A 13,453-nucleotide genomic window follows, 5' to 3' on the forward strand; every position below is an offset into this window, starting at 1 on the left:
CATTCTTGAAGCAAAGTTTTGCCTGAATGATGATTAGATTCACTGTTTTGGATCGCTGCATTTAAACTGAGAATATGCATGTACAGAATGACCCTTCCTGTATGATAGAGTAAACAGTAATGGCACGTGCAGTGGCAGCCTCCCCCAGGTCCTAATGCCCACTCAGTAAGGAGTTTTAATTCCGTAGGGGGTGCTGTTGGCCTACTTCTAATAAAATGCAAGCAAAATACACATATAATATTTAGACTGTGTTTCTGATTAGTGTTTGTGTGTGAGTCTGTGTGTGTGTGTGTGTATGAGTGACAGATTCCTGCTTCCAGTCATAAATACATCGATCTAGCTTTGGTCAAAAAAAGTGATTTATCAAATGTGGTAAATACAATAAATGTTCTGTATGTTTATTTGTATTTTATGTATTGTATTGCTGAGATGCCATGTTTTAATATAGCACAAACTGATTGCTGATCTACAGTATGTAATAATAATTTTGTCTCGTTTTTCTCCTGTAGTCTCAGAGAGATCCGGATTATGTGAACATTATGAAGACGTGACTGTGAACCTGGATCAACTTTAATATCAGTTTCTTTAATATCTTCCATTGGCCACAAATTCAACACAGAAAATTATTCCATAATTAAGAGATTATTCAAAGCTGTATTCATTAAACAAAATATCCTGGTGAATTAATAAGGAACTTACATATCTAATATATTACTGGGTAACACTTTAGTTTAGCGACCAATTCCCACTATATTTACTAGTTGCTTAGTAGCATGCATATTGGCTGTTTATTAGTTTAGTAGTAGTAGTAGTAGAATTATTAGTAGTAGTAGTAATAGTACTTGTAAAGCACATATTCTACATTCCTAATCCTACCCAATACCTAAACTTAACAACTACCTTCCTAACTATTAATAAGAGTTTATTGAGGCAAAAGTCATAGTTAATGGTTTGTTTATAGCAAGAATTGGACCTTAAAATAAAGTGTGACCAATGTTCTAAAGTTTGGGGTTGGTAAGATTTTTTAATGTTTCTGAAAGTTATTTCTGCTCACCAAGGCTGCATTAATTGATCAAAAATACAGTAAAAATTGTAAAATATTATTAGAATTTAAATCAGCAGTTTTCTATGTGAATATCTGTTAAACTGTAATGTATTTCTGTGATGCGCAGCTGTATTTTCAGCATCATTACTCCAGTCTTCAGTGTCACATGATCTTCAGAAATCATTCTAAGATGCCGATTTGCTGCTCAACAAACATTTCTGATTATTATCAATGTTGAAAACAGTTGTGCTGCTCAATATTTCTGTGGAAACTGATACATTTTATTTTTCAGGATTCACAGATGAAGAGAAAGTTCAAAAGAACAGCATTTATTTGAAATAAACATGAAGGTATTAATATTACAGCAAACAGTGAGTGATTGTAAACAGAAATGTAATGCTGATGTAAAGCAGATACGGATGCATGCTCACTGAAACCTTGAGTAGATATGAATGTGACAATCAACTGTAAAAAAGCTTGTACATTTCACAAATAAATATAAAGAAATGGCAGGAAATATGTATATATTTCAGAAAAATATGTTATGTTTATATATTAAATATATTTTTATATAATATAAATGATATGAATATAAATATATACATGTAAATGTTTTCAAAATATATACTGTATGTGTGTTTATACATAATAAATATACACAGTACACACACATGTATTATGTATACGAAAACTTTTATTTTGGATGCGATTAATCGTTTGACAGCACTAATATGTATATATATATATGAAGAGTTCAGTTAAACTTTTCTTCTAAAATGAGCATTGTTATCAGACTCCTTTAGCATCTGAACTCTTTATATATATTTACATTTACATTTAGCAGATGCTTTTATCCAAATACAAATGAGTATATATAATGTGTGTGTGTGTGTGTGTATGTATATATATATATATATATATATACAGTATATATATTAAATGCACTAGATGTTAAAAATGTCACTAGAGTCCTAAGTGGTTGCTAGGGTGTTACTACGTGATTACCCATGTGTTTTGTGTGGTAGCAGCTTTTCATGATTTGATAAACTTGGTTTAAACTGTATTTGGCATTTAAATAAGTCAGCTATTGTTAGCCAAGATAAACGGTTCAAATGTGCCATAAAATTAAATTTGAACTCTTTAGTCATCACATCAAAGCACAACAGCTCTGCATGGACCCGCATCAGCTGAGAGTGAGCCGAAGCTCTCTAGAGTCATGAGTCTGATCCTGGGTCAGCCTGACAGAGTCTGAATGACATGAGACTGAGTTCCAGCGGGTTTGGTGAGTGTGGGAACCGGCTCCAGGTGGCCGCTGGGGTTTGTGAGTGACAGCTGGCCGTGTTCCTCCGGGAGATCCGGCGCTTCTCATTATCTGCTCTCTGTTTAGTCCCTCCTTCCATTGAGTCTCCTGAGCTCCGGCCACCTCGCTCTCTCTCTGGTCTCTGTTCTCTGTTCGGAGGCAGTAATGATGGAGGATGCACAGATGGTTCGGAGCGGGGCTCTGGATCTACCTGTGCGGACAGCTGGTGACGTCCCATTAACACTTAAAGAGAGGTCTGCCACTGTCACCTGAGCACCGGGAGGGTCTTGGCAGCCCGCATCAAAACAGCAATCAGGAAAAAGAGAGCGAGAGGAAATATGTGCTATATGCTCTTTCTGCACGCAGTGATTGGACTGCTGGAGCGTCACCGACACAATCATGACTCAAAGTCACCATGAAATGAAGGATCTTTTCTTCTGCATTGTAAATGTAGGGCAGGGTTTGGTTCTGTATTTCAGTTGTTGATTGGATGTTGAGATGTGGGTGTGGCACTCAGAGCTCGAAGGGGCGGAGTTTAACAGCACTAAATGATTGGAGAAGTCCTGCACAATGCACATGTAACCAGAGAGAAGACTGATGCTTCACTGGAAGATCGAGTTAATATTTGGATTAAACATTTCCAAGTCAAAACATTAAAAAAAAACGTACATGGATGAATTGTTCTCAATAAGATCTATAAGATACATTTAGAAAGTAGATACTGTGAATTTTCATTTCATGCCAACTTAAAGGAATAGTTCATCCAGAAATGAAAATGTGCTCCTCCTCAGATCACCTCAGATCATGAGTTTGTTTCTTCATCAGATTTGGAGAAATGTAGCATTGCATCAGTGTCTCAGCAATGGATGCTCTGCAGTGAATGGGTGCCGTCAGAATGAGAGTCCAAACAGCTGATAAAAACATCACAATAATCCACAAGTAATCCATAATAACGCTTCCTCCAGTGAAAAGGTGTTCTGGTCTGAATCAGGAGAGAAATCTGCACAGATCAAGCAGTTTAAACACATATGTGGCTGGATTTTGATGTGAGACACAACAGCAGATGCACTTTTTAACTGCAGGAAGAGTTATTATGGATTATGGACTCTATGGTATTTTAGTTAAAAACGTCTTAATGCTGGATTAGTTTACGCTTTTGTCTTCTCCAGATGTTAACTGATGGACTGGAGTGCTGTGGATTACTTGTGGATTATTGTGATGTTTTTGTCAGCTGTTTGGATTAGGGTTGCACGATATATCGTTAAAGCATCGATGAACTTTGTGTCAGCACGTTGTAAATAGAACGAGGCAGCTGTTTACTGTCGGTGATTTATTGTGTCGTGCCGCATCTGTAGACAGTATCGCTGATTATAATGGGTTCAGTCATCCTGATCTCGGATGGCCTGAGAGTAAGCACAGTTTCTGCAAACGTTCATTTTCAGATAAATTATTCCTTTAAAGGAAAGCTTTCTAGCTGTCTTTCCTCACACTGTTTGTGGTATCATTCACATCTGTATCACGAACGAGTTACACGTAACAGTTTAGTACTTTTATCGTGAGCAAACTGTGGTAAAAATAATTAAAAGTCTAAGTCAACGCAGGGGCAGTGTGAATGTGTTCATCTCTCTTGTCTCAACACAACTCTCCTCCCTCAGACACGAATGACCAGATGAGAGCGTGTTTTAGAAAGGCTTAAATAACGCTAATTAAGGATAAATGGTGTGTGACCCTCAGTAACCTGTGAGACGCGAGGGAGTGTGAGTGTGTAGCAGACGAGCGAGACTCGAGGAGACTGTCCTCATTCACACATCAGCATGAAGAGCCTCGAAAAAACAGAAATTCCTCTGCTAGGATAAAGGGACTAAATTCAAGATTTCTGGCTTCTTTGTATGAATGCACGTTCTGTCTGGTCACTGGAGTGTGAGTGAAGTCATCCAGACGTTTCCTCAGGACTCCTCATCAACCACCAGCCAAACATCCCATAATAAGCAGAACACACACCATTGGAGACACTTATGAAACAGGAAATATGATTCAGCATCTGCTAAATGTTTTTCCTGCACTGCTAAATCAGGAGCGCGCCGGTGCTTTCTGCTGTGAAGAAACAACCATCATTTCTCTTAAAGGTCCCATGGCATGAAAATTTCACTTTATGAGGTTTTTTAACATTAATATGAGTTCCCCTAGCCTGCCTATGGTCCCCCAGTGGCTAGAAATGGCGATAGGTGTAAACCGAGCCCTGGGTATCCTGCTTCGCCTTTGAGAAAATGAAAGCTCAGATGGCCCAATCTGGAATCTTCCCTTTATGTCGTCATACGGGGAAAGGTTACCTCCCCTTTCTCTGCTTTGCCCGCCCAGAGAATTTGGCCCGCCCATGAGAAAATGAGCTACTACCGTGCGAGGCGAGCGCAATATTTTTTTTTCCTCGAGAGACATCATGGCTTGCAAACGAGCGAAGCATGGCAGTTGCCCCGCCTCTCTCCTCCTCATTAGCATTTAAAGCTACAGACACAGAAATGGCACGTCCTAAGGAAAGCTCATTGTGGGACTGGCTCGTAGTGGCTGAAATTCTGCACCAAGGCTGAATTTCGGGAAAGAGACTTCAGATACAGTACTAGGGACCACTTAGGCCTATATAAAAGCATCCAAAAAGCAGCATGTCATGGGACCTTTAAAGGAAGGTCAATTATAAAGATTTAACCAGCCGCTGCTTAAAGTTTAATGCAGCACACGTCTGTTTTATTAACAAAATAACCTGTAAATTTACATCACGGGTGAATAAAATTGAGACTTTAATCTCATAATAAAATACTTTTTACTTCTCTAAGTGGTTAGACATAACTTTCTATGGAAGTCCATTTCCATAACAAAATAAAAATCAAATAAATAAAACAGGTAATTGCCACTTTTATCTCAAAGTTTTGACTTAGTTTCCTCATAATTTTGAGGGGTAAAAATAAATAGTCACAATACTTGTTTTTGACTTTTTGGTGGGAAAAAAAAACAGAATTGTGAGATGTAAACTCAAGAAAAAAGTTTGTATTGTGAGATAAAAAGTCGCATTTACCTTATGTTTATGTTTTATTTTGTGGTGAAGACAATAACAGCATCAAAGAATTGTGAGATTTTTGAAATGGCTGAAAAAAAGTCAGAACTCACACACACACACACACACACACACACACACACACACAGAATTGTGAGAAAAAGTCACGTTTTCTACTTCTTTATTTCGTCATTAAAGTAGACTTCTACAATTCCCCCTGGCAGATGATAAATTTGGTCTAAATACACTCTTAAAAATAAAGGTGCTTCATCATGCTATAGAAGAACCTTTTTGTCTAAATGGTTCCATAAAGAACCTTTAACATCTGAAGAACCTTTCTGTTTCACAAAAGCTTCTTTGTGGTGAAAGAAGGTTCTTCAGATTATAAAAAGGTAAGAATGAGATGGTTCTTTAACTGAATGGTTCTTTGTGAAACCAAAAATGGTTCTTCTATGGCATCGCTGTGAACAACCTTTTAAGCAGCTTTATTTTGAAGAGTGTATCCCATAGACTGAAAGAGAGCAGAATATCAGAGATTTCAAGATAAACTCTGCTGATTTTTGCCTGTATGCAATCACTTAGCAACCACATAGAAGCACCCTAGCAACCACAGATACATTGTGGTGGTGAGTTTTACAAGCACCACTCACATCTCCTTCAGATTTTGAGGTTGTATGTCTATGAAAATCCAATCTTTTTGATCTCTGTATCTCTGTAGATTAAAAAGGCTGTGTTTTGACACAGGCAGAGGCAATATATGAATTATGCATTAGATTTTACAGCTCTAAAGTCTCTCATACTACTTAAATCTAACACTGCTCAATCTCAGTGCTGCTGTTCATAATCTAACACAGTGTACCTCTTTTATTTGCCCAATTAGCACAAAAATGGCCTTATCTTCTCTTTGAGCATGTACTTTGTTGAAGGATTACTCTGAGGACCAAAATATTCCCTTAAGTGAAGAGGTTTTTTGTTTGCCCTACTTATGGTTAACCCCATTACTGCTTAATAGCAGAGAAAGTTTTTTTAGAAGAACACTGTTGCAGCTTAAACGAATGAGCGTTTCTGCGTTTTGGACTCTAAATGAGGTGTGCGCCAGACGGGACATTTCTAACACGTCTCAAGGTTAAACACCACACCCATCCTTTGCCAAAACCAGGTCAGGTTAATGTATATTCCATGCAAAACACTTCATATGCTCAACAACTACGTGCATAATTAATGTACCTGTGTAATTATCCATTGCTACCAACAACACTTAAAAATATGCATATTTTAACACTGCAGGAAGTTTTAAAATGCATTACAACTTTAAATTCTTGACTATATAAATCCCAAAATATTACAGATTTTTAAATAATTTTTTTTTTGTTTTAATCTTCTTTTTCTAATATTATGTTTGCATTATGTGGCACTCCAGTGTTCAGTCTTGAACTGACATATACTTTATTATGTCTAATAAAATATCTTGCTGCAATTAACACATACATTCAACAATATGAATAATCACATAAGGAATATTAATTTCAACAAACAATAAAATAATACATAATAAAACACAACACTTAACACAATCAATCAAAATGTAAAAAATTAATAAAATGACTATACCATGCAAAACATCTTACAACATGAGGAATATTATAACATATAAAGGATAGCACCTTATTATGCATATTTTAATTATTATTTTGACATAAAGGCCAATGTGGGGGGAAATTTACAGTTTTGCAATTGTAAAAAAATTTGAAATATAGTAATTGAAATATAAAATATACATATTAGATGAAAAACGTTAATTAAAATATTACCTTAGCAAAGTAAATTAAATACGTTTACGTTGAAAATGACTAAAACTAAAACTGAAATTAGCTATAAAGAAACAACAAATATAACATTATAATAATAAAATAAATAAATATAATAAAATGAAAAAAGATAAATGCACTTAACAAAATTACCAAAACTTAATAAATTAAATAAAAACTGAAAATAAAAAAATAATAACAATTTTCTCAGATAAACTCATGATCAGACAGGCGGAGGATGATCGTCCAGCGCAGGGTTAAATCACATTAGTTTCTGAGGAATCGGGCCCTCATGTGCTGGAGGGGGAAGGGCCCCTGAATCTGGCCCTACAGACCCTAAGCCTGATCCAACACTGGGCCCTCATCAGTCTCTGGGGGTTTGATGGGGTCAGATGTTTTGTCCCCTCAGATGAACATATGCATAAGGGATGGCAGAGGAGACGCACAGACGATGCTGTGTATATTCAGTATGTTTAGATGCTATTTCATAGCTGCTTGGGATGAAAAGTGAAGATTGTGAAGTACAGTCACACACCGCTCAAAATGAAGATGATGCAGGATTTCAGATCAAGCATGTTCATCTGATCAGATTAAACTGGATGTTTTTTATCCGTGTTGCTCACTACTGAAACACTTCATACAAAAATACTTGTAAATGTTAATTTATTTTTATCAAATATTGCATTTGATCCACCTCAAATAACACCTATAATCCACCTATATATACATACTGTTAATATAACGTTTAACAGCACTGTAGCTTTGCTGGAGGTTTCTCGAAGCATCAGTTCTTCTGGATTGAGTCTGTCTCAGTTTGTTCTGTTTCTTCATGTGACTCCAGCAGACTGATGATGATCAGATCAGAGCTCTGTGTGCAGCACTAACATATATCTCACTGCATTATTACAATTAATGGCCAAATGGATGTTTGGAAATGTAAACTGATATTTCCTTCTGACACACTACAGCAAAAGATAGAAATAACTGACTTCAAACCATTTTATCTGCTGAAAATACTAATTTCGGCCACCACTATATATATATGAAGCTTATATACACAGTCAAGTTTAGTAACAAGACTGTTACTCCAGTCAGGAGTTTTTGTTAAATGTCCAGTTGCCATGTTCAGACATATTTCTGTAATATTGTAAGGAAGGAGACGCGAGCGTGGCCAAAGCACTCAGACAGAGGAGGACAGGAATGTGTTCTTACGCAATGAACGCGTGTGAGCTCCAGACGCGTCGCGTCGCGTTTACTCCGGTGGGCGGGGCTCGGGGCGCTGCGTCCAGCCAATCACCGCGCCGCTGGTCTTCCCTGCTCTCTCACTCAACTGCTGGAGTCTCGCAGAAGAAGCGCGAGCGCGGAGGATGAGGATGGATGCTATACCGTGTCGTCTCGTGTTTTTAGCCCTGTTCTTTGGAGCCAGGATCCAGCACACAGAAGGTACGAGCAGCTCCGTGTGTGTGTGTGTGTGTGTGTGTGCAGTGAACGCCGCTCGTCTGGCGCCAGAGGAGGGCTGCTCTTTGTTTGCAAGCAACTGCAGCCCCAAAGAGTCTTTCTGCAAAGATGGCGCAGGCCAGAGACAGACAGAGATATGCTGTCAGTGCAGGCTCATTTATTCCGTCGCGAAAGAGAAGAAACGCGGAGAAAGTCCTTTAAATCACACCTGATTGCGCTCGGAACCGGAGTGTGTGTGTGTGTGTGTGTGTGTGTGTGTGTGTGTGTGTGTGTGTGTGTGAGAGAGAGAGAGAGAGAGAGAGAGAGTGTGTGTGAGAGTGTGTTTGGAGGATTCACGTGTGATTTAATGCTGGAGATGTTTACGGTCTGATTGTAGGTGATTGTGTTTTATCAGTTTTTATGATCATAAGCTCGTCGGGACACACACACACACACACACACACCCACACCCTGACTCGAGGTGTTATATCTTCAGTCGAAACTGGCTTAACTAACTAGCTGTTAAACTGCTTTCACAAGCAGATGATATCGTGAAGTGTTCGAGAATCAGTGTGTTGTGACTCGCTCTGGAAGCTAACGCTAGTCGGACTGTATGTTGGTCTCGCCCAATAATCGTCAGTTTGACGGACTGCTCTGATGAATAAGTCAAATAAATAGCTTTTTATTCACTGTTTAGTGTTTACCCGTTAAAAAGTTATTTTTCTTATTTGGTCTCACTTATTAAACAAATAATCTTAAAATACGCCATATACGGTGTTTATTTACGTTTATAATGTTAGCTAGCTGGATCGGGCTAACAGTCCAGATAACTATTAAAACTCTGATTTAAATGCTGCTAGCGGTTGTAAAGTTATAGTGAGATTTGTTTCTCCGAATGTAACTTTAATGTGTTTTTATTCTCGTTTGTTGTATTTAAAAAGTGTTTGGTCACCTCGTCTGGCTGTTGTGCTAGCTGCTAGCTGTCTGGCTAACTTGTTTACACTAGTTCTCCTCAGTTTGAAAACCGGACGAATCTACAAATAACACAATAACGCTAGTTAACTGTTGATGGCTGTCGGATTTGTCTCCATTTGGGTTGTTATAGCGTATAAACATGTTAAGAATAGTGATTAATATGCTGGCGTTTATAAGTGTCTGTAATAAACAGTTTACACGCGTTCAGAGGAAGACAGCAATAAGTGTGATATAGTGGAGCAAACACAGCATGATTCAGATGTTTGTGTGTATAGACTGAAGAATGTAGACTGTGGCTGTTTTTGGGGATGCCATTTGCAGCACAGTGCAGTTTTGTGGAAGTATTTGTAAATGTACCTGTGATGCCCTGTGGGTTTGTTTCATCACATGCACTTTTAGATGGGTTTGAGCATGTCACGTTGAGTTGAATAATCCTGCTTTGTCTGTGGCACAGTTGTTGTCACATGCATTTATGGACAGGTGGCTTGAGTTTGTGTCTCCTTCAGTAAATCAGGGATGTTGCTTTATTGGCACCGTATGAATCATGAATGTCAGGAGAGCAGTGATGCTTAAAGTCAACATGAAATGGCGTTTGCAATCCATTGTGTGTTTACTAGATGCATATCAACGAATATTCTTTGTTTCTTGTTCACTGTAAATGCATGAATTGTAAAAAGCACCTTAAATGAATCAGTGGATCGAACTCTGCATTTGTGGCATGATGTTGATTACCACAAAAAAAACTTTTTCTTCACTTGTTGAAAAAAGGCCCATCCACAACAAGAACGATAACTGAAGATAATGATAAGTGGTGCGTTCGAGTTTTCCTGGGAAGTTAGTATTCACGAGTTGATAATTGTAGAGCGTCGGGTGAGTTCATGCACTTTTTCTACAAAAAATTCAACAAGATTTTTAAGCTATTTCTACAAAATGATGAGTAAAGAATGTGCCCCTTTTGCTTTATTTTTAGTTTATTTATGAAGGTGGTGTAAATTGAATCGTTATATATCGTAATTGTACAATATTATCTTTTTTTTTTTTAAGATGCAACTTAGTTTTATTGTAAATGACAAAAAAATATATATTTTCATTAATTTCTACAAATTTACCATCAATACAGACGCTGCATCCATTGCATCTGACATGTTTTCTCACGGACACGCACACAACTCTGAGTTTTCCTCTCATAATTTGTAAAAAAAATAATGTTGTGGTGGCGTTCATGTGCGATCAACTTGTATACAATTTTCCTGACATGACTTTAAAGCACCAAATATTAATCCTATTAGAATTCACGCCAGCAGTTTGTATTGTTCTGTTTCTTCTTCTTCCTATTATTTTCGTTTCTAGTTTTGTTGTCTGCCGCTTTAAATGCTCAAGCTGATTGGCTGTCAATGTTTTATCGTTCATCAGCTGGAAAAAAAAATAGTTCTGAAAATGATTCACTGTATAGCTATTGTTAAAATTCTAGTGTGGACTTCATTCAAATTCTATGAGGATAGTGAATATCTATAATATAGCTACCATGACCTATCTTTGATACTTTTCATTTTGAGCTGTAAAATTGTTCTCATCATTTTTTTTTTACAGTAGGTGGCACAGATTGGCAATGACATGCATATTGACATCATCTAGTGTTTCAGTGTTTATGAATTGACTTCCAATGTGCTTCTCTGTAGCTCAGATTTTTGATTTTTTTAGAAAACAAAAGGAAGGTCAAAATTACTTTTTGTGGTTATCAACATTCACCAAGTCATGCACTTCCAGGATGAATTGTGTGTGAAATGGATGGGATTGTAGCCTCTTAATATACAGTCGAGTGAAAGCATTGTTGGACTGTCTTTAAAAGCACATCACCTGAGCATCTCTCAGTCAGTTTGGCTCCAGATGCATGACTAATATATAATGAGGCCTCCTCTGCGGATTCATCCAGAGACGCTGATTTAAAGCCCAGTGCAGAGGCTCATCTTTAGAGCGGGCATCTGATGCATGCTCATACAATAATGTTGCCTTTGGGACGGGAATCTGAAGTGTTTTTGTGACCCCAAACCGCCTGTTTTCCCGGCTTAAAAAACCAGAACTAATTTGAGAAGTTGCATTAGTGCCAGCGGTGAGTGCCTTGCTTTTGGCAGAAGCAGTATTTTGCAGCGATGGTGGCTTTTAAAAGTATAGCTGGCTCAGGGAAACAAATAAAACGCTCCGAGGCTTGGGTATATCTGGAGCACTTTATGTTAGACTTGACTTGCGGCTCTTAAAGTGACAAAGTAATAGAGTTTTCAGGCTCCAATTTTTAAGTAATAGACTACGGGTTATGGGTGACGATTTAGTTTTCAGCAGCGTTCTTTTTGTCTGTCTCTGGGAGTTGAATTTGGCATTATTCACAGTTAATAACAGGCACATTTGCATCTTCTGAAGAGCTCGTCTTGAACTGATATCAGTGCGAGAGGCTGTTTTATTAAAGCGCTGCCCTACTGACACGTTATGAAAAAGCGTAAGAGCTGCTCTCATGTGGTGCATTTGTTGTCTGTATTTACTGAAGTGATTTGGGTCAAGTGCCCTCCTTGGGTTCCCATGTTTGAGCATCTCAAATCATTACCTCAAGAGTCGGCTATGACTTTCAAAACACGTTTCCTTTGGGACGAAACGGAGGCCTTGTCGAGCTCTTCCCTGCAGACCGCAGCGCTCTCAGCTTCCCGTGTTCGATCGGAGGAATCCCGTATCACTTTACAGCGTGTTATTATACGGACGAACAGAGTTCAGACTGAGGGATTTGTGGTTTGGATGCAATAGGAGATAGTGGCATGATTAATGGCCTCTGTCAAAGCACATAAATCAAGCGTTTCTGCAACTTGCACTGTCAACATATCAACATAATGTGTAGAAATGCCTGCATACACAACAGTTTAAGCATTAGTTCATCCAGAAATGAACATTTAGTCATTTTCATGTCATTGCAAACCTCTTTAACTTCTGGAAATACTGAAATTAGGCAAATACACTACCTTTCACAAGTTTGAGTTTTTGAAAAAATTCAAGGATTCATTAAGTTGATCAAAATTGTCAGTAAAGACATTTATGATGTTACAAAAGATTTCTATTTCAAAAAATGCTGTTCTTTTGAACTTTCTATTCATCTGTGAATCTTGAAAAATAAAATGTATCAGTTTCCACAAAAATATTGTGCAGCACGACTGTTTTCAGCATTGATAATAATCAGAAATGTTTCTGGAGCAGCAAATCAGCATATTAGAATGATTTCTGAAGATCATGTGACACTGAAGACTGGAGTAATGATGCTGAAAATACAGCTGCGCATCACAGAAATACATTACAGTTTAACAGATATTCACATAGAAAACAGCTGTTTTACATTGTAATAATATTTCACTGTTTTTACTGTATTTGTAATCAAATGCAGCCTTGGTGAGCAGAGATGTCTTTTAGAAACATTAAATGCTCTTACAGACCCCAAACTGTTGAATAAAGTGTATTGAGACAGATGCTGTTGTTCTTCAGAAATGACCGGTAATCATATGACTCATGCAGTAAATATTCAGTATTTCTCCTGAAGTCATACAGTGGCTTTATGTGAGGAAAAGACCGAAATTAAAGTCATTATTCTGCTGAAAAGCTTCCCGTTTCACCGCAGCTCACACATTTCACGCTCTTATTCATGATTGGTCAAGAGATACGCCACAACCAGTTGAGTTTGAGTCACTGACATCAAAACTGGTAAATAACAACTTTAACTATTGTTTTGTTCCCAACACAAAGCAATCATACAACATCAGAAGATTTGGAGTATGGTGCTTTATTTGTCTTAGCTCAACAACATGCATCCT

At 37.7% G+C, this 13,453-nt stretch overlaps 2 protein-coding genes across 2 annotated transcripts in view; both read left to right on the top strand.

Annotated features, from left to right (window-relative positions):
• LOC107693461 (uncharacterized) overlaps positions 1-725 on the top strand; it is a 4,381-nt gene extending 3,656 nt beyond the window's left edge. The window contains exon 8 of the mRNA XM_016492867.1: positions 510-725. Coding sequence (XP_016348353.1) covers positions 510-551 — 42 coding nt within the window. The 3' untranslated portion in view covers positions 552-725. The remainder of the gene's footprint in view (positions 1-509) is intronic.
• A 7,807-nt stretch (positions 726-8,532) lies between these two features.
• Positions 8,533-13,453, top strand: part of LOC107693469 (TGF-beta receptor type-1) — a 44,638-nt gene continuing 39,717 nt past the window's right edge. The window contains 1 exon segment of the mRNA XM_074187033.1: positions 8,533-8,642. Within this exon segment, the coding sequence (XP_074043134.1) occupies positions 8,567-8,642 (76 nt within the window). The 5' untranslated portion in view covers positions 8,533-8,566.

Source organism: Sinocyclocheilus anshuiensis, unplaced genomic scaffold, assembly GCF_001515605.1.
Source record: "Sinocyclocheilus anshuiensis isolate Anshui unplaced genomic scaffold, SAMN03320099.WGS_v1.1 scaffold987, whole genome shotgun sequence".
Taxonomy (NCBI): Eukaryota; Metazoa; Chordata; class Actinopteri; order Cypriniformes; family Cyprinidae; genus Sinocyclocheilus; species Sinocyclocheilus anshuiensis.